The sequence below is a fragment of the Salminus brasiliensis genome, chromosome 9 (assembly GCF_030463535.1).
Source record: "Salminus brasiliensis chromosome 9, fSalBra1.hap2, whole genome shotgun sequence".
Taxonomy (NCBI): Eukaryota; Metazoa; Chordata; class Actinopteri; order Characiformes; family Bryconidae; genus Salminus; species Salminus brasiliensis.
The window spans coordinates 5,959,494-5,980,689 of NC_132886.1; the positions used below are offsets into that span (position 1 = coordinate 5,959,494).

General features: G+C 43.6%; 1 protein-coding gene across 1 annotated transcript in view; it reads left to right on the top strand.

The window, feature by feature from the left end:
• phlpp1 (PH domain and leucine rich repeat protein phosphatase 1) overlaps window positions 1–21,196 on the top strand; it is a 95,837-nt gene that overhangs the window by 64,257 nt on the left and 10,384 nt on the right. Inside the window, 11 exon segments of the mRNA XM_072687248.1 lie at window positions 3,413–3,514; window positions 3,516–3,562; window positions 5,827–5,852; window positions 5,855–5,949; window positions 5,951–5,973; window positions 8,987–9,214; window positions 12,467–12,669; window positions 12,761–12,821; window positions 14,349–14,444; window positions 18,573–18,728; window positions 20,917–21,117. Coding sequence (XP_072543349.1) covers window positions 3,413–3,514; window positions 3,516–3,562; window positions 5,827–5,852; window positions 5,855–5,949; window positions 5,951–5,973; window positions 8,987–9,214; window positions 12,467–12,669; window positions 12,761–12,821; window positions 14,349–14,444; window positions 18,573–18,728; window positions 20,917–21,117 — 1,238 coding nt within the window.

The following is a 21,196-nucleotide window of genomic DNA, read 5'->3' on the forward strand; positions in this document are numbered from 1 at the left end:
TTCTACCGAGTGTCTGTGCTTGTTTCAGTGAACTATGTGTAAATAATTTAAGATGTAAAAATAGGTTTAAATGTTATGCATCGTGTGCAAAAGTCTTACATTACATTTATTGTAGGTGTAAATAGGTTCACATCCTCTACAGAGACGCACTTCTACACATTTTAATACACAGCTACTGTCTATTTACTAAATGTATCCCCTCAAATTCAAGGACTGGGACTCCTGCTGTTCTCCTGCTGCTCTTTTTAAGCCTTTATACCAATTATAAGGTGTTTTGTAATTAGTAGTTATGAGAAAGAAGACCTGGAGTTAAACAGCTGGGGGGTAAACTCTATAAAGATGGTCATATTTAACATATTCCCAATGTGTTCACTTTAGCAAATAAACAGAAACTGTGTCTACTCCTGGAGTGCACAAACTTTTGCATATGACTGTAAACACCTGGAAGAGACCTGGAAGAGAGAAGGGTTAAAGGTGCAGTAATATGATTGGCTGACACACCACTCAGTCACCACACCCTCGCACCCTTGCAAGAAGCAGCATGATTGCACAGACCCCTGCAACTGAAACAGAACCGAGGTCCTCTGTTTCTCTGTGTGTGTGTTTCTCTGTGTGTGTGTGTGTGTGTGTGTGTGTGTGTGTGTGTGTGTGTGTGTGTGTGTGTGTGTGTGTCAGGTTGATTTATGATACACTAAGTACCCATGATGCATCTGGCTGCAGCCCGCTGTCCCACATTACACCCACATTACACACTCCTCTTCTCTGTCTCTCTCTCTCTCTGAACTTTGGCCGCACCTCGTTTGTTTGTATCCGGGACTGAAGGAGTGCTTGTTTACTCGCAGTGTGTGATCTATGATCTTTTATATCTAACCTTAATTACCCCTATCGGCTCCATTAATCATTACAGTGTGTGTTCTGGAGAGCAAGCTGAAGGTTTTCAGCGACACACAGAGTTTATTTCAGTGTTTACTCTCTTGCCAGAACGAGATGCAACCTTTCAGTTAAAGGTTTAATTACCAGCACAGGGCAGTTGCTTTTCAATACAGCCATGACCGATACAGCCATGACCGATACAGCCACAGCTAATACGGCCATGACCGATACAGCTATAGCTAATACAGCCATGACCGATACAGCCACAGCTAATACGGCCATGACCGATACAGCCACAGCTAATACAGACATGACCGATACAGCCACAGCTAATACGGCCATGACCGATACAGCCATAGCTAATACGGCCATGACCGATACAGCCATAGCTAATACAGACATGACCGATACAGCAATGACCGATACAGCCATAGCTAATACGGCCATGACCGATACAGCCACAGCTAATACGGCCATGACCAATACAGCCATAGCTAATACGGCCATGACCGATACAGCCATAGCTAATACAGCCATGACCAATACAGCCATAGCTAATACGGCCATGACCGATACAGCCATAGCTAATACAGACATGACCGATACAGCAATGACCGATACAGCCATAGCTAATACGGCCATGACCGATACAGCCACAGCTAATACGGCCATGACCAATACAGCCATAGCTAATACAGCCATGACCAATACAGCCATAGCTAATACGGCCATGACCGATACAGCCATAGCTAATACGGCCATGACCGATACAGCCACAGCTAATACGGCCATGACCAATACAGCCATAGCTAATACAGCCATGACCAATACAGCCATAGCTAATACGGCCATGACCGATACAGCCATAACTAATACGGCCATGACCGATACAGCCATAGCTAATACGGCCATGACCGATACAGCCATAGCTAATACAGCCATAGCTAATACAGCCATAGCTAATACAGCCATAGCTAATACAGCCATGACCGATACAGCCATGACCGATACAGCCACAGCTAATACAGCCATAGCTAATACAGCCATAGCTAATACAGCCATAGCTAATACGGCCATGACCGATACAGCCATAACTAATACAGCCATGACCGATACAGCCATGACCGATACAGCCACAGCTAATACAGCCATAGCTAATACAGCCATAGCTAATACAGCCATAGCTAATACGGCCATGACCGATACAGCCATAACTAATACAGCCATGACCGATACAGCCATGACCGATACAGCCACAGCTAATACGGCCATGACCGATACAGCCACAGCTAATACAGCCATGACCGATACAGCCACAGCTAATACGGCCATGACCGATACAGCCATAGCTAATACAGACATGACCGATACAGCCATGACCGATACAGCCATAGCTAATACGGCCATGACCGATACAGCCATAGCTAATACGGCCATGACCGATACAGCCACAGCTAATACGGCCATGACCAATACAGCCATAGCTAATACGGCCATGACCAATACAGCTATAGCTAATACGGCCATGACCGATACAGCCATGACCGATACAGCCATAGCTAATACGGCCATGACCGATACAGCCATAGCTAATACAGACATGACCGATACAGCCATAGCTAATACAGACATGACCGATACAGCCATAGCTAATACAGCCATGACCGATACAGCCATGACCGATACAGCCATAACCGATACAGCCATAGCTAATACAGACATGACCGATACCTCCCAGTACAGAGCATTGATACCAGTGCTGTTTCCTACTGCCTTTTCTCCTTTTCTCTTTTGCTTTTCCTTTAGCTGTTCCTCTGCTTTTCCTCATTGTTTTAATCTATTCCTCTGCTTTTCCTCTGCTTCCCTGTGCGTCAGCCTTTCTCCTGCCTTTCCTTTTTCTTTAGTTTCCTCTTTAGTTTCCTCTTTAGTTTCCTCATACGTCTTGCTGTTCTTCTTCTTCTGCCTGACTTCTCTCCTGCTTTTCTTCTGCTCTTCCTCTGCTTTTGTCTTGCTTTTCCTGGAAACAGCCTCATAGTGTCAGCGCAAAGTGTCCCAAAGGGACCCTCAGATTAGCAGCGAGAGAGATGGAGATGGAGAGAGATAGGGATGAGAGAGAGGGAGAGAGAGAGAGAGAGAGAGAGAGATTGAGTTCAGTAAAGCTGTTGAGTGAGAATGAGGCGGCTCAGTCTGTGGGTTTGGAAGCAGAAGTGTGTGTTTATGGCTGAGGCGTTTAATCAGCACTGAGTCCCTTTAAATGGAAATGCTTGACCCTATGGTAATAGCAGCAGTGTGAATTAGTGTGTGTGCGTGTGCGTGTGCGTGTGCGTGTGCGTGTGCGTGTGCGTGTGTGTGTGTGTGTGTGTGTGTGTGTGTGTGTGTTGTGTGTGTGTGACTTTATGGGTCAGATCTTCTGTCTACTATTTAACTAAATGCAAATGTCATGAGTGTGTCTTGTTTTGTCTCATCAAAGTAAAGACTCCAGAGAGTGCTTAATCTCTCTCTCTCTCTCTCTCTCTCTCTCTCTCTCTCTCTCTCTCAGATGGTGTCTCAGAGGATTAGTTCAGTGGACTTGTCGTACTGCAGTTTGGAGAAACTGCCTCCTAATCTGCTCTACAGCCAAGACCTTACACACCTCAACCTCAAAACACAACTTTCTCTCTGCTGACCACTCGCTGCAGCAGCTCCAGAGGTGAGTGTGTGTGAGTGTGTGTGAGTGTGTACCATGAGATGAGGAACACTACAATAGAAATGCACATTAATATGTTAGTTTGCTGACAGTACACTGTAAGGGAAGTGAAACCGTTCCGGCGCTACAAAAAAAAAGCCTTCCTAAAAGACTCTATAAACAAAATAAGCAAAGCTGAGCTCATTATTTCATTATTTATTATATAGAAGCACTGCCTTGAACCATTAAAAAAAGTTTGATGCTACGGGGCGGTTGCTGAATTTCGTTAACATTCAGAGGTGGGATTTGTTAGAAAACAGTTGCAGTGTAGCGTTATGGGCAGGGTCTTCACTGGCTCCGCCTGATCACCATGGATACCAACCAAAAGTTTTATTCGTATCTTCAGAGTTTCACTGTATAAGAGCAGACTCTAAAACTGAGGGTAGACTGTGAAATTAAATCAACTAACAGCACAAATAACTCACAAATAAACAACAAAGCCCCACAACTCAACAATGTAACCCCACAACTCAACAATCCTCCTAAGTAAACAACAAAACCCCACAACTCAATAACAAAACCCCCACAACTCAATAACAAAACCTCACAACTCAAAAACAAAACCCCACAATTGAACAAAACCACACAACTCACCCCCCCCCAACTCAACAACCCTCACAACTCAGTAACAAAACCTCACAACTGAACAACCCTCACAACTCAATAACAAAACCTCACAACTCAACAACAAAACCCCACAGCTCAACAACCCCCAACTCAACAACAACCCCACAACCCAACAACAACCCCCCCAACTCAACAACAACCCCCCCAACTTACCAACAACCCCCCAACTCAACAACAAAACCCCCCAACTCAACAACAAAACCCCAACTCAAAAACAAAACCATAAACTTAACGACCCCGCAACTCAACAAACAACCCCCCAACCTTACCAACAACCCCCCCAAACTCAACAAAAAAAACCCAACTCAACAACGACCCCCGCAACTCAACAACGACCCCCCCACTCAACAACGACCCCCCCAACTCAACAACGACCCCCCCAACTCAACAACGACCCCCCCAAACTCAACAACGACCCCCGCAACTCAACAACAACCCCCGCAACACGTGCCTGTTTGTGTTTCATGGTTTGTATCAGTGAAACCAAGGCAATGGGAAGATTAAATCTAAAAGCCTCAGGCGATGAGCGGCCAGTGATCTCAGAGACAGGAGGTGAAAAGTGCGGCGATTGTAGCTTCCAGTTAAAAGTGTTAAATGGTCACATGTTCAGCAACTTCCAAAAGCGTGTGTTCTGACCAGCCTGTTTCTAATTCTGCACTGACCGACGAGCCTCTGTGGTCATGGTCTGTCTAATACAGGTGCAGCAGATGAGGAGCTTTAAAAACTCTGGACTGTTCCTTTAATGAGGGTTTATTAGATGCAGCTCTGTTCTGCACCCCCTCAATCACACCACCGAATCTCTCAGCTCTGCCAGAAGACCCCAAGCCTTTAGTGAACACACACAATGTGTGTGTGAGAGAGAGAGAGAGCAGAGCGAGAGAGGCGAGCATGCCTGACCCTTTTGTTTCTCTATAAACACTCAGTTAACCTCACATGCCATCACAGCTCTCTTCCCCCCCTCTCTCTCCCTCTCTCTCTCTCCCCTCTCTCTCTCTCCCTCTCTCTCTCTCCCCTCTCTCTCTCCCCTCTCCCTCTCTCTCTCTCTCTCTCTCTCTCTCTCTCTCTCTCCCTCTCTCTCTCTCTCTCTCTCTCTCTCTCCCCTCTCTCTCTCTCTCTCTCTCTCTCCCCCTCTCTCTCTCTCTCTCTCTCTCTCTCTCTCTCTCTGTATGGTGAGTGGGGGGTTTTTCACTCCTCTGCTCAGGCAGTGTGTAGAGAGGAGTGATTGTCTCTCGCTCTTCTTTATGATCATATTTACTGAAGCACAAAAGCTTCAAAGGGCCGCGGGCCCCATGACAGACACGGTGCTCTAGCCGCACTGCATGCTGGATAAAAAGTATAGCCGTGTTGCATGAGGGCTCAGCAGGGCTGCTGATGTGTGTTTTGCAATATTCACACGAGTTGATCAGCGTAGGTGTGTGTAGTGTCTGAGGTTTGCTTCTTTAGTCCAGACCTGGAGCTGTGACACTAATGTAGCTAATAAGTGTAAAAAGCCTTTAATGGAAATTATTCATAATTTATAATAATGTTAACTGTATTATAAATGTGTTTATTTGTGTGTGTGTGTGTGTGTGTGTGTGTGTGTGTGTGTGTGTGTGTGTTAGGTTCTCTCGGTTGCGGAGTCTGAACCTGTCAATAATCAGCTGGGTGTTTTCCCTCTGGCTCTGAGCTCCATCTCCACCCTCACTGAGCTCAACCTCAGCTGTAACTGCCTCAGCAGCCTGCACCCCCAGCGTCGGACTCATGAACAAGTAAGGAGGGACGGGGGGGTGACTGGACAGATGGATGGATGGACTGATGGAGGATGAAAGAGTGTGGAGAGTGAGCGGATGGATGGTTGGATTTAAGAGTTCGGATGATGGGTGGAGGAGTGTGAACAGATGATTTGTGATTGAACTATTGGAATAGTGTGGAGAACGGAAAGGAGGATGGAATCGTCTGTGTTTGGGATAGAGGGATGGTTGGATTTGGGATGGGTGGATATGAGTGAATATTGGATGGATATATGGGTATTAGTGGATAGTGAAATGGGTGGATGTAGGAGGATGGATGGGTGCCTAGTGAATGGGTGGGTGTAGGAGTGTGGATGGGTGGATATTAGTGGATAGTGGATGGGTGGATGTAGGAGTATGGTTGGGTGGATATTAGTGGATAATGGATTGGTGGATGTAGGAGTACGGATGGGTGGATAGTGGATGGATGGATGTAGGTATTAGTGGATAGTGAATGGGTGGATGGATTTTAGTGGATAGTGAATGGGTGGGTTTAGGAGTGTGGATGGATAACTATTAGTGGATAGTGAATGGGTGGATGTAGGAGTATGGATGGATAACTATTAGTGGATAGTGAATGGTGGATGTAGGAGTATGGATGGATAACTATTAGTGGATAGTGAATGGGTGGATGTAGGAGTATGGATGGATAACTATTAGTGGATACTGAATGGGGGGATGTAGGAGTATGGTTGGGTGGATATTAGTGGATAGTGGATTGGTGGATGTAGGAGTACGGATGGGTGGATAGTGGATGGATGGATGTAGGTATTAGTGGATAGTGAATGGGTGGATGGATTTTAGTGGATAGTGAATGGGTGGGTGTAGGAGTGTGGATGGGTGGATATTAGTGGATAGTAAATGGATGGATGTAGGAGTATGGATAGGTGGATATTAGTGGATGATGTAGGTGTTAGTGGACAGTGAATAGGTGGATGTAGGAGTATGTATAGGTGGATATTAGGTGGATAGTGATGGATAGGTGGATATTAGTGGATAATGGATGGGTGGATGTAGGAGTATGGATAGGTGGATATTAGTGGATAGTGGATGGATAGGTGGATATTAGTGGATAATGGATGGGTGGATGTAGGAGTATGGATAGGTGGATATTAGTGGATAGTGGATGGATAGGTGGATATTAGTGGATAATGGATGGGTGGATGTAGGAGTATGGATAGGTGGATATTAGTGGATAGTGGATGGATAGGTGGATATTAGTGGATAATGGATGGGTGGATGTAGGAGTATGGATAGGTGGATATTAGTGGATAATGGATGGGTGGATGTAGGAGTATGGATAGGTGGATATTAGTGGATAGTGGATGGATAGGTGGATATTAGTGGATAATGGATGGGTGGATGTAGGAGTATGGATAGGTGGATATTAGTGGATAATGGATGGGTGGATGTAGGAGTATGGATAGGTGGATATTAGTGGATAATGGATGGGTGGATATAGGAGTATGGATAGGTGGATATTAGTGGATAATGGATGGGTGGATGTAGGAGTATGGATAGGTGGATATTAGTGGATGGATGGCTATTGGAGGATAGTGGAGGACAGATTGAGGATGGATGATTGTAGTTGGAGTCTGATGGATGGACATAAGTGGGGGTAGTAAAAGGTGGATTTAGGAGTGAATGAATACAGTGAGGTGAGGCTTGGTGGATATAGGTGTAGGTGCAGATGGATGGATTTGGGTGTAAATGGGTGGATGGATGTGGATATATCTGGATTAGAGTCAGCATTAAAAACTGCTCATTAACCCCTGCTGGACCACTAATGGCTTCTCCGCCTTTGTACGGTCCTAAAAGGTCGCTGGGAGGAGCCCTTACACATTCACTAACTTGTTGCACTCTGAGTTTCATCAGAGCGTTAATCTGCTCCAGCAGAAGCATCTGGAATAACCTGAAATTCCACGGCCTGCCTTCACACTTCAGCTCCACTGCTGCCACCTATTGGTTCCACAAACACACAGGAAGACCAGCGACAAACAGAGGGAGGGACTTTCCCACATTCCCACCATGTTTACAAACATGCACTGCTGACCGCTGGTGCCGTGTTGAGTTTAGGACGTGAGCAGGTGGCTCTGAGGGTAGGAATCTGAAATGCGGTGCTGCTGATCGAGGAAACACGAGCGCAGGAGGCCTCGTTCAGTCTGACAGTTTTTTGAACGGTGTGGTCATGCAGTCCTAGGCAGCATACATGAGAGGGGTCAACTGGGGTTAAGTGTCTAGGTGTTACAGCAGCTGCAGCCTTCAAGTGGGATCAGTCCTCCACACTAGCAAGTGAAATCCTCTTAAATATATATTACAATCATAATTAGGAAATATGACCCATTAGACTATATTAAAAAGGACAAAAGTAATGGGACACCTGCTCATTCATTCAAGGGTACTAAAAAGAGCTCTCTACTGTCCAGGGAAGCAGCTAGCTAGCTTTCTACTAAATTTTGGAGGAGCATTGCTGTGAGGATTTGACTGTATTCAGCGACAAAAGCGTTAGTTAGTGTGGTCAGGATGTTGGATTATGATCAGCACCCACCTCATCATCCTCACCCGACTCCCCAACTGATCCCAAAAGTACTGGATGGAGCTCCACCATCCATCACTCCAGAGAACACAGTTCTTCCACTGCTCCACAGCTTAATGCTGCTGGGGGGCTTTATACCCCTCCTGTAGCCCACACCTGGCAGTAGGCAGCATGGTGCCAGTAGGTTCATGGTGTTCACCTGCTCCAGGGAGTCCTATTCTATTGGCAGTACTTCTCTACAGGGACTAGACAAGTTGTCTGTGTGTGTCATTTGCACATCTGTGTCAGCAGAGGGTGAAACTTAAAGTAGCTGGATGCATTCAATCGAAGGGGTGTCCACAAACATTTGGACACTTGGAATTTCCCTAAATCGGCTTGCATCAGTGCTGTCTTTATTTTAAGTGATCTTAAAAATGCTCCTGTTCCGTGTTAACCCGAGCATGTGTGTGCTTCCAGTCTGCAGACGTTTCTCCTGGACGGGAACCTGCTGTCGTCTCTGCCGGCCGAGCTGGGCTCTCTGCAGAGGCTGGTCTACCTGGGCCTCTCCTTTAACGAGTTCAGCGAGGTGCCGCAGGTTCTGGAGCGGCTGCCCACTGTGGAGAGGCTGTGTATGGCCGGGAACAGACTGCAGACCCTCACCCTGCAGGCCTTCCGCCTGCTGCCCGTTAAATACATCGACCTCCGGTGAGTACACCCTGATCCGCTAGGCCAACCTGAAGGTTCTGCTAAAACTGCCTGGAAAACTGTGGCCTCTCCTAGCACCAGTCAGTTGTCATCAGGGATTGATGACACTGGGACACGCTTGTACGTCCTTCCGTTTGTCCATCTGATGTTCCATTTATCACGCTCTCCACACCCAGCAGTGACCAGGAATGACCTCGTTTGTCATTGCTGTCATGCAAAACCTGGTAGCTCCAAAATAACAACTTTTTACAGGAGGAGGAAAAAACCTTCTTACCTTTCCATGGAAGTTAATGTAAGAGTAATTTATTCGAAGTGATTTTGAAGCATTTCTATTGGTCCATTAATCGTGAACTTTTGGTGCAATGTAAAGAACAACTCCCAGATTCACGGTAAGTCCAAAAGCCAAAAACGGCAAAAATAGAGATAAAGGTCTTCATGTAACAGCAGCCTAACACTGCATCTACTGTGTTGTGCTGAGTGAGGTGAGAACTGACATCTAGAACCGAACCTGTGTCCACCTGGCATTACCACGAGTTCCATATCCGGATAGTATCTGGACAGTATCTGGATCTCCAGTGAGAACAGATGAGGTCAGGTTGTAACCAGTGGTTTCTTCTCAAGGTGGCCTGGCTCCTGGATATCGTGACTGGTTTTGAGGAATGGTTGGGGTTCCATAACTTGGTGAACCAGTCAATGGTTCTCACATTCTTCTTAAAGCATGTCAAACACCTCTAATTGTAGATCGTAATCCGATCACAGTGCCTCTAGGGTGTGGGTGTTTACACTCGACTTTTTATGTGGTCAAATGAAATCTGATGGTTACTCATCAAGGAGGTCGAAGTCTGAAGAGCATGAGCGGTTTAGAGGACTGGTGGGGGTTCCTCAACGTGGTTCTCACAATCGCCCAAAACATCTCAGAATATAGTTTGTGTGATCCAATCAAAATCCGATTACAGTGCATCCTGGGCGTGTTTATACTTGACTTTTCATATTGTCAGATGAAATCCAAAATTGATCCGATTGGACGGTTGGGGTTTTGTAACTTGGTGAGCCAGTCAGTGGTTCTCACATTCTTCGTAAAGCATGTCAAACACCTCTGATTGTTTTGAGAGTGATCCGATCATAATCTGATCACAGTGCCTCTAGGGTGTGGGTGTTTACACTCGACTTTTCATGCGGTCAAATGAAATCTGATGGTTACTCATCAAGGAGGCCGAACTCTGAAGAGCATGAGCGGTTTAGAGCACCAGTGGAGCAGTAGATGGTTCTCACAATACCCTTAATACGTCCCAAACATCTCAGATTGTAGGTTTGAGTGATCAGATCAAAGTCTGATCACAGGGCGTGTTTACACCTGACTTTTTATGTGGTCAAATGAAATCCTAAATTGATCCAATTGCCACCGAAAAACGCTGGTGGTTTCTTATCAGGCTGGTCTGGCTCTGGGAGATTGGACTGGTTTTGAGGAACGGTTGGGGTTCCTTAACATAGTGGACCAATCAGTGGTTCTCGCATTCTTCTTAAAGCATGTTAAACACCTCTAATTGTAGTTAGAGTGATCCGATCGTAAACGGATCACAGGGCGTGTTTACACCTGACTTTTCATGTGGTCAAATGAAATCCAAGTTTGATCTGATTGCCACTGAAAAGACGATAACCAGTGGTTTCTTATCAAGTTGGTCTGGGAGATCATGACTGGTTTTGAGGATTGGTTGGGGTTCCATAACCAATCAATAGTTCCTACATTTCTCTACAGTGTTTCAAACACCTCTAATTGTAGTGATTGTAATCCGATCACACTGCCTCTACGGTGTGTTTACACTTGGCTCTTTATGTGGTCAAAGGAAATCTGACAGTTACTCATCAAGAAGGTCCAGCTCTGGGAGAGCATGGGCAGTTTAGAGGAACAGTGGGGGTTCCACAACGTGGTTCTCGAAATTGCCTTAATGCGTCCCTCACATCTGTTAGAATGGTCTGATCAAAATCCGACTTTTCATGTGGTCAAATGAAATCTAAAAAAACATGATGATGCAAAGTGGAACCATGCCTTTCATATCCCGACAGTATCCAGATCTACTTTGGCCAGATTTCGTCCACACTGAGGACGGATGAGATTAGACTGGTTTTAAGAAATGGTCTGGGTCCCGCGGCATGACTGTCATATTCCCACAATGAAAATGTGAAGTGATGTGAAGACCGAACCTTATAAGGACATGGACAACCCGTTCAAGACCAGATCCGTCTCTGTCCATCTCCGAATGTGGTTTGAGGGATACGATCACGATCTCTCAACACTGCATCCTGGGAGTGCTTACACCTGGCTTTTCATGCAGTCAACTAAAATCTGAGCGCGATCCGATCATCATCAGACGAGCAGGCTAATGGAAGGTGTAAACAGGCTGTTATTTGTTGTCATTTAAGGAGCTTTGTGCTCTGGATTTGGTTCCTTTCCTAAGTCTGATTATGGAAAAACGTGCTCTGTCCTCCAGTGATTGAAGTTTTCATAAATGCGCTCAGTTTCGGCTTTCAAGTTGTGAAGAAACGCGTCTTGGAAGTTTGTGCAAAAACAAGCAGATAACATCTTCAGCGCTAATTAGCTAATTATTGCCGAACACTGCAGTGAAGCCTTGCTTGAATTAGTCACGACCCTTCAGTAGTAGAGTAGTCTGAGCTAAGTGGAATTACCCCTTCAGTTAGTTTGCCACTGATGACCAGATGTACTACTTGACAGTCTTGCGTTACATTCAATGGACAAAAGTATTGGGACGCTTGCTCAATCATTGTTTCCTTTAAAATCAAGGGAATTAATAAAGAGTTTCTCCTTCTTTTGTTGGAGTAACTGTCTCTACTGTCCATCTGGGAAGGTTTTCTCCTTCAATTTTGATTGCATTCAGTGATCCCCATCCCACCTCATCATCCCCAACTCATCCCCCCAAAAAAACATGCCAACAGTACTGGATGGAGCACCACCATTCATCATCCCAGAGAATACAGCTCCTCCACTGCTCCACAGCTCAATGCTGGGGGCTTTATACCCATCGAGCCCACTCCTGGCATTAGGCAGCATGGTACCATGGTACCACATTCATCATGTCTGCCTGCTCCTGCAGAGAGTCCTATTCTATTGGCAGTTCTTCTCCACAAGGACTAGACAAGCCGTGTAAAGCAGTGGCCCCAGCCCGGGTCCTGGAGGATGATGAGCCGGGTCAGCTGTCAGGGGGTAACCTCCTTTTGTCCCTCATATTCTCTCAGGCTGAACCAGATATCCAGCATAGTTCCAGACGAGCCAGACTTCCTGCGCCATGTGACCCAGGTGGACGTGCGGGATAACCGACTGAGCGAGCTGGACGCTTCGCTCTTTCCCCGGCTGGAGGTTCTGCACTGCCAGAGGAACCGGATCAGTTGTCTGCGGCTCCGAGGCTGCATGCTCAAAGCCCTCCATGCCTCTAACAACGGTAAAGCCGTAGACTGAGCGTGTTCATGTGATGAGCCTGATCTGAAGTCAGCAGATACCAGACCTGACCAGTATGGGTTTTTTGTCTGCAGAGCTCCGTGAACTGGAAGTGAGTCCAGCGGCCTCCAACCTCACCTACATGGACATCTCAAGGTAAGGGTTAGGATTACTGGTGAAGCTTAGCATAGGCACCCAGACCGGGAATCGAACCCCAGTCGCACTCGCTCAGACTCTCAGTAGCATCTCAACACCATCTGGATGGAGTGATGGAGCAGCACCTGAACATTCAGCAGATAATTTTTAGAGACGTGTACTGAATCCAGCTGTTCCTCAGAGTCCAGGTTCAGATCTGTAGACGTTCACCTGAGAGATCACTGATCCTCTAACAGCTCTAATACTGACCATCATCATCAGCCAGCTGCTGCTATAGACCTGCTGCTGCTGACAACAGTCTGGAACTGGAGACTAACTGGGTTAGACTGAGATTAAGGGGCCAGGATGAGGGTTAGGTTTAGGGTTAAGGTTAGGGTTAGGGCCAGGGTTAGGTTTAGGTTTTGAGTTGAGGTTAATGTTAGGATTAGGACCAGGGTTAGGATTAGGTTTAGGGTTGAGGTTAATGTTAGGATTAGGACCAGGGTTAGGATTAGGTTTAGGGTTGAGGTTAATGTTAGGATTAGGACCAGGGTTAGGATTAGGTTTGGGGTTAAGGTTAGGATTAGGACCAGGGTTAGGATTAGGTTTAGAGTTGATCTTAATGTTAGGATTAGGACCAGGCTAAGGATTAGGTTTTGGGTTGAGGATAATATTAGGATTAGGACCAGGGTTAGGATTAGGTTTAGGGTTGATCTTAATGTTAGGATTAGGACCAGGCTAAGGATTAGGTTTTGGGTTGAGGATAATATTAGGATTAGGACCAGGGTTAGAATTAGGTTTAGGGTTGATCTTAATGTTAGGATTAGGACCAGGGTTAGGTTTGAGGTTAGGGTTAGGATTAGGTTTAGGGTTGATCTTAATGTTAGGATTAGGACCAGGGTTGGGATTAGGTTTATGGTTGAGGTTAGGGTTAGGATTAGGACCGGGGTTAGGATTAGGTTTATGGTTGAGGTTAGGGTTAAGATTAGGTTTTGGGTTGATCTTAATGTTAGGGTTAGGCCCGGGGTTAGGATTAGGTTTATGGTTGAGGTTAGGGTTAAGATTAGGTTTTGGGTTGATCTTAATGTTAGGGTTAGGCCCGGGGTTAGGATTAGGTTTATGGTTGAGGTTAGGGTTAAGATTAGGTTTTGGGTTGATCTTAATGTTAGGGTTAGGCCCAGGGTTAGGATTAGGTTTAGGGTTGATTTTAATGTGTAGGTTATGGATTGCAGCTAGGGTTAGGGCCAGGATGAGGGTTAGGATTAGGTTTTGGGTTAAAGTTAGGGTTAGGGTTTGGATTGGGTCAGTAACACCAACAGCCCGTTTGATTGTAAGGGGTAAAGAGGGGTTGTTGACGTAAATATTGATGTAAAATTAAATGATGACAAATTTTAGTACATAATTATACACTGACCTGATGAGCGGGATATAGACTCTTTATAGACCCTGTAAGATTGATGGGAGTGTTTGCTGACACTGAGTAAGAGTGATTCACTGTCCCTTTAAAAGCTCATATGTGTGAATATTAAGGGTTTGTTTTTTTTAAAGGAATCGCTTGGAGGCGCTGCCGGACTGGCTGAGTGACAGTAAGAAGCTGGAGGTGCTAGACGTCAGTCACAACTGCATCAGTGAGCTGCCCCAGTGGTGGGTACACACACACACACACACACACACACACACACATAATATGTGTGCGGTCCAGCTGTGATACGGATTCACTTTTCATAAATCACCTTTTATTACAGCCGTCAGTTTCTGAACACATCGGCCCACTCTGAAGGACACACACACACACACACACTTCCACTTTCCCCTCTGTCTTCTATCTTTAGGATCATGTAACTGTCTTTCACACAAACATGCACACACACACACACACACACACACACACACACACACTCTGCTGCAGATGTGTTTTACACTCTGATGTCAGGATGATGAATCGGGGCTGTAGACTCGCTGAGGACGACTCTCTCCATTACGACCCACTTATGCTTCACTTCCACTCTCAGAGTGTGTGTGTGTGTGTGTGTGTGTGTGTGTGTGTGTGTGTGTGTGTGTGTCTCTCTCTCCCTCCAGCTCTTTCCCATTCTCTCTCTCTCTCTCTGAAGAGTAAATCTGGGCAGGCTGTTGCTGCTCTCAGTGTGTGTGAGGACGCTTTAGCTCCTTTTTAAATATCAGTAAAGCTAATCTCAGGTATCAGCAGACGCCCAGCAACTCCCAGCATGTCCGATCTGGGGAAATGCGTCTGTACAGACACATCCAAAAATCGGCACATGCATCAGTTCAGTGGGAATTCGACCCACACTATGGCATCCTGCCTCAAAACCAAACCAAAGCCTCTGAAATGTCTTCTCGGGCTGTGAGAGATTTTTGTCAGTATTCTGCAAAGTTTGTCCAGCCTGGAGACAAATGCTGTGAACGAATGTGTGAGGCGTCGGCTGGTTAAACGAATGAAAGAAGCCGTCTATGAGTCAGACTGCAATAAACCAACATCATCTGATATGGAATTAACACACGAGATTCGCTGTGAAGAAAATCTAGTTATTTGTGCATGAAAGAGAAAGTTCCTTTAACACTGGATGCTGTAGGAAACTGTTCACTGCCACCATGTGGCAAAATGATCAAATGCAGGAGGTATTTAGTTTAATAATGCTGTGAACTGGGATATTGAATACGAAAATAAAGAGGTTGAGGAGAAGTGCTGGATGGATTGACATTGGCAACAAAGTACAGTGAGTTAGAATTGGGTTAATAATTAGGTAAAATTGGGTTTAAAAATGAGAAAATTGTGTTAATTGTTTAGGTAAACTATGGTTAAAACATCAGATACAATTGGGTTAAAATTGGTTAAAAGGGTTAAAATTGGGTTAGAAAATAGATGAGATTAGGTTAAAACGAGGTATACTTGGGTTAAAAAGGGAGGTTACATTGGGTTTAAAAATCAGGAAAATTTCGATTTTAAAAATGAGGTACAATTAGGTAAATAATAAGCAAGATTAGTAAGAGTAGTAGTAGTATCAGTAGTAGAGGTAGTAGTAGTAGAAGTAACAGTAGTAATAGAGGTAGTAGTAGTAGTAGCAGAGGTAGTAGTAGAAGTATCAGTAGTAGTCGTAGAGGTGGTAGTAGTAGTAGTAGTAGCAGTATCAGTAGTAGTAGAGGTAGTAGACGTTTTAGTAGTAGTAGAGGTGGTAGTAGTAGAAGTATCAGTAGTAGCAGAGGTAGTAGAAGTATCAGTAGTAGTAGAGGTGGTAGTAGTAGAAGTATCAGTAGTAGTAGTAGAGGTAGTGTCAGTAGTAGTAGAGGTAGTAGTAGTAGAAGTATCAGTAGTAGTAGTAGAGGTGGTAGTACTAGAAGTATCAGTAATAGCAGAGGTAGTAGAAGTATCAGTAGTAGTAGAGGTGGTAGTAGTAGAAGTATCAGTAGTAGTAGTAGAGGTAGTGTCAGTAGTAGTAGAGGTAGTAGTAGTAGAGGTAGTAGTAGTAGAAGTATCAGTAGTAGTAGAGGTAGTGTCAGTAGTAGTAGAGGTAGTAGTAGTAGAAGTATCAGTAGTAGTAGTAGAGGTGGTAGTCGTAGAAGTAGTAGTAGAGGTAGTAGAAGTATCAGTAGTAGCAGAGGTAGTAGAAGTATCAGTAGTAGTAGAGGTAGTAGAGGTAGTAGTAGTAGAAGGATCAGTAGTAGTAGAGGTAGTGTCAGTAGTAGTAGAGGTAGTAGTAGTAGAAGTATCAGTAGTAGTAGAGGTGGTAGTAGTAGAAGTATCAGTAGTAGTAGAGGTAGTAGTAGTAGAAGTATCAGTAGTAGTAGAGGTAGTAGTAGTAGTAGAAGTATCAGTAGTAGTAGAGGTAGTAGAAGTATCAGTAGTAGCAGAGGTGGTAGTAGTAGAAGTATCAGTAGTAGTAGAGGTAGTAGTAGTAGAAGTATCAGTAGTAGTAGAGGTAGTAGTAGTAGTAGAAGTATCAGTAGTAGCAGAGGTGGTAGTAGTAGAAGTATCAGTAGTAGTAGAGGTAGTAGTAGTAGAAGTATCAGTAGTAGTAGAGGTAGTAGTAGTAGTAGAAGTATCAGTAGTAGTAGAGGTGGTAGTAGTAGAAGTATCAGTAGTAGTAGAGGTAGTAGAAGTATCAGTAGTAGTAGAGGTAGTAGAAGTATCAGTAGTAGTAGAGGTAGTAGTAGTAGAAGTATCAGTAGTAGTAGAGGTGGTAGTAGTAGAAGTATCAGTAGTAGTAGAGGTAGTAGTAGTATCAGTAGTAGTAGAGGTAGTAGTAGTAGAAGTATCAGTAGTAGTAGAGGTGGTAGTAGTAGAAGTATCAGTTGTAGTAGAGGTAGTAGAAGTATCAGTAGTAGTAGAGGTAGTAGAAGTATCAGTAGTAGTAGAGGTAGTAGTAGTAGAAGTATCAGTAGTAGTAGAGGTGGTAGTAGTAGAAGTATCAGTAGTAGTAGAGGTAGTAGAAGTATCAGTAGTAGTAGAGGTAGTAGTAGTAGACGTATCAGTAGTAGTAGAGGTGGTAGTAGTAGAAGTATCAGTAGTAGTAGAGGTAGTAGTAGTATTAGTAGTAGTAGAGGTAGTAGTAGTAGAAGTATCAGTAGTAGTAGAGGTGGTAGTAGTAGAAGTATCAGTAGTAGTAGAGGTAGTAGAAGTATCAGTAGTAGTAGAGGTAGTAGTAGTAGAAGTATCAGTAGTAGTAGAGGTGGTAGTAGTAGAAGTATCAGTAGTAGTAGAGGTAGTAGAAGTATCAGTAGTAGTAGAGGTAGTAGTAGTAGAAGTATCAGTAGTAGTAGAGGTAGTAGTAGTAGAAGTATCAGTAGTAGTAGAGGTAGTAGAAGTATCAGTAGTAGTAGAGGTAGTAGAAGTATCAGTAGTAGCAGAGGTAGTAGAAGTATCAGTAGTAGTAGAGGTAGTAGTAGTAGAAGTATCAGTAGTAGTAGAGGTAGTGTCAGTAGTAGTAGAGGTAGTAGTAGTAGAAGTATCAGTAGTAGTAGTAGAGGTGGTAGTCGTAGAAGTAGTAGTAGAGGTAGTAGAAGTATCAGTAGTAGCAGAGGTAGTAGAAGTATCAGTAGTAGTAGAGGTAGTAGAGGTAGTAGTAGTAGAAGGATCAGTAGTAGTAGAGGTAGTGTCAGTAGTAGTAGAGGTAGTAGTAGTAGAAGTATCAGTAGTAGTAGAGGTAGTAGTAGTAGAAGTATCAGTAGTAGTAGAGGTGGTAGTAGTAGTAGAGGTGGTAGAAGTATCAGTAGTAGCAGATGTAGTAGTAATAGAAATAGAGGTATTATTATTAGTAGAAGTAGTAGAGGTATTGTTAGTAGCAACAGAATTAGTAAATTAATACTAGATGTAGAAGTAAGGGTAGTAGAGTTATTAGTAGTAGAAGTAGAGGTTAAAACAGGATGCAAACTTGGGTTTAAAATGGGTTAAAAGGGAAGAAAAATTGAGTTACAAATTGGGTTTAACAAAGAGTAAAAATCGGGTTAAAAGAGTTTAAATTGGGACAAAATTGTAAATAAACACTCATCCTTAATTTGCCTACTATAAGTCCTGTGCGGCTGGGTGAATAAGTCATGGTTAAAGATGGCTGATGTGTTTAACAAGGGGAGAGAATGGATCTGATCTGATCCTGTAACAGATCTGTCCTGAAACAGCCACACTCTCTCACTGTGTGACGTACTGGTGATAACTGTGTTTCTTCCTGTGGGGCAGGAGAGTGTGTGAGGAGCAGGAGGGTGTGTTTTTAATATCGGATCTCTCTCCTTTCCCCACTCCCCGCTCCCTCCCTCCCTCAGGTTGTTCTGCAGTAGCAGTCTGAGGAAAGTCCTGGCGGGCCATAACCGTCTGCAGCGATTGCCTGATAAAGTAGAACGACCTGTTGTGGAGGTTCTGGATGTCCAGCACAACCAGCTGGTGGAGCTGCCCTGCAATCTCTTCCTCAAATCAGACAGGTACAACCACCCAAACACATACGCGCACACACACACACTGCTATACAATCAGTGTTATACCTCATTGTTGCACAAATACGCTGCTGTCCACTGTTAGGTTTATGCAGTTTGGTTGCAGATGCTTGTAATGCAAAGGGTCCTAGTGTGATGCAAGTGCTCCACAGCCTAACATGGTTCACATCAGTGGAAGAGTGTATAAGATACAGGTGTGCAGAATGATGAGCAGAGCTGTAGATGTAGAAAATGTGAATGCCCAGTGTCTGACCTCTCTGTGGCTACTGGTGTGTATATACAATTACAACAACAACCAAAAAAGAGTTGAGGCTTTTGAAATGTAGAACAGTATATGCACCTTTATCAGACAGGCAGGTAAGTAAGTATTACACTAGTGTTACTGAGTATTGTAGGGATTATTCCATTGTTTTGCTGTAGTGTTGTAGTACTGATGCTCTATAATGTAACACTACTACGTATTTATTTTCTAATTGTTGCCTAGTATTATTATTAGTAGTAGTAGTAGTATTGGTAGAAGAGGTCAAAGTAGTAGTAGGAGAGATAATGATGGTGGTAGTAGTAGGAGGAGAGGTAATAGTAGTAGTAGAGATAATAGTAGTAGTAGGAGAGGTAATAGTAGTAGTAGGAGAGGTAATAGTAGTAGTAGAAGAGGTCATAGTAGTAGTAGAAGAGATAATGATGGTAGTAGTAGAAGAGGTAATAGTAGTAGTAGAAGAGATAATGATGGTAGTAGTAGAAGAGGTAATAGTAGTAGTAGGAGAGGTAAGAGTAGGAGAGATAATGATGGTAGTAGTAGTAGGAGAGGTAATAGTAGTAGTAGGAGAGATAATGGCAGTAGTAGGAGAGATAGTAGTAGGAGAGGTAATAGTAGTAGTAGAAGAGGTAATAGTAGTAGTAGAAGAGGTAATAGTAGTAGTAGAAGAGATAATGATGGTAGTAGTAGAAGAGGTAATAGTAGTAGTAGGAGAGATAATGGTGGTAGTAGTAGAAGAGGTAATAGTAGTAGTAGGAGAGGTAATAGTAGTAGTAGTAGAAGAGATAATGATGGTAGTAGTAGAAGAGGTAATAGTAGTAGTAGGAGAGATAATGATGGTAGTAGTAGAAGAGGTAATAGTAGTAGTAGGAGAGATAATGATGGTAGTAGTAGAAGAGGTAATAGTAGTAGTAGGAGAGATAATGATGGTAGTAGTAGAAGAGGTAATAGTAGTAGTAGGAGAGATAATGATGGTAGTAGTAGAAGAGATAATGGTGGTAGTAGTAGGAGAGATAATGGTGGTAGTAGTAGGAGAGATAATGGTGGTGGTGGTAGTAGTAGGAGAGATAATGGTGGTAGTAGTAGGAGAGGTAATGGTAGTAGTAGGAGAGATAATGGTGGTAGTAGTAGTAGGAGAGGTAATAGCAGTAGTAGAAGAGGTCATAGTAGTAGTATGAGAGGTAATAGTAGGAGAAATAATAGTAGTAATATAAGAGGTAATAGTAGTAGTAGGAGGAGAGGTAATAGTAGTAGTAGTAATTCTAGTAGTAATATTACTATTAGTATTAGATGTAGTAGTATTAGTAGCAATAACTACCTACCTAGATAACTATTAGTAGTATTACTATTACTACTACCATTCGCAGCTGTGGTAGAGGTATTAGTAACAGTAAAGGAAGTAGCAGGAGTAGTAGTAGTACTACTAGAGTAGTATTTCCATTAGTAGTGGCAGTAGTAAAAATATTACTAACAATAGTAGCAGTAATACTGGTATTACTTTATTAATTTTACAATACTAGTAGTAGTAAAAGTAGTAGTAGTAGAACTAGTTGTAGTAGTATTAGCAGGAGTAGAAGTAAAGGTATTATTATTAATATTATTATCATCATAAGTAGTAGTTGTAGTAGAAGTAGAGGTATTATTAGTAGTAGAAGTCTAGGTAGTTGTAGTAGAGGTAGTAGTAGTGGTAGCAGCAATATTAGTATTGATAGTAGACATAGAAGCAAGATGAAATTTGGACACAATATGAAGAACAGCTGCTTATATATATATATATAATTAAAATCTGCAAATACTAAAATTTCTTTCATTTGCCGGAGACGATGGGTTTTTATTCTAGAAATGTTTTGTGGTAAAACATTAGTAATAGATTTGCATGCTAGTATATTTTTTAACGCTTGTTGTTCGTATTTGTTATAGTTTAAGGTGCCTAAATGCCTCAGCCAATAAGCTGGAGAGCCTGCCTCCCTCCAGCCTATCAGAGGAGAGCAACAGTATTCTACAGGAGCTCTACCTGACCAATAACCACCTCACCGACAAGTGTGTACCTCTACTGACTGGACACACACACCTAAGGATACTCCATCTCGCATACAACCACCTACAGACGTTTCCAGCTAGGTAATACACATATATGCGTACACACACGCACACGCACACACACACAGAGAACGTTTCATCAATATGTCAACAATGATTT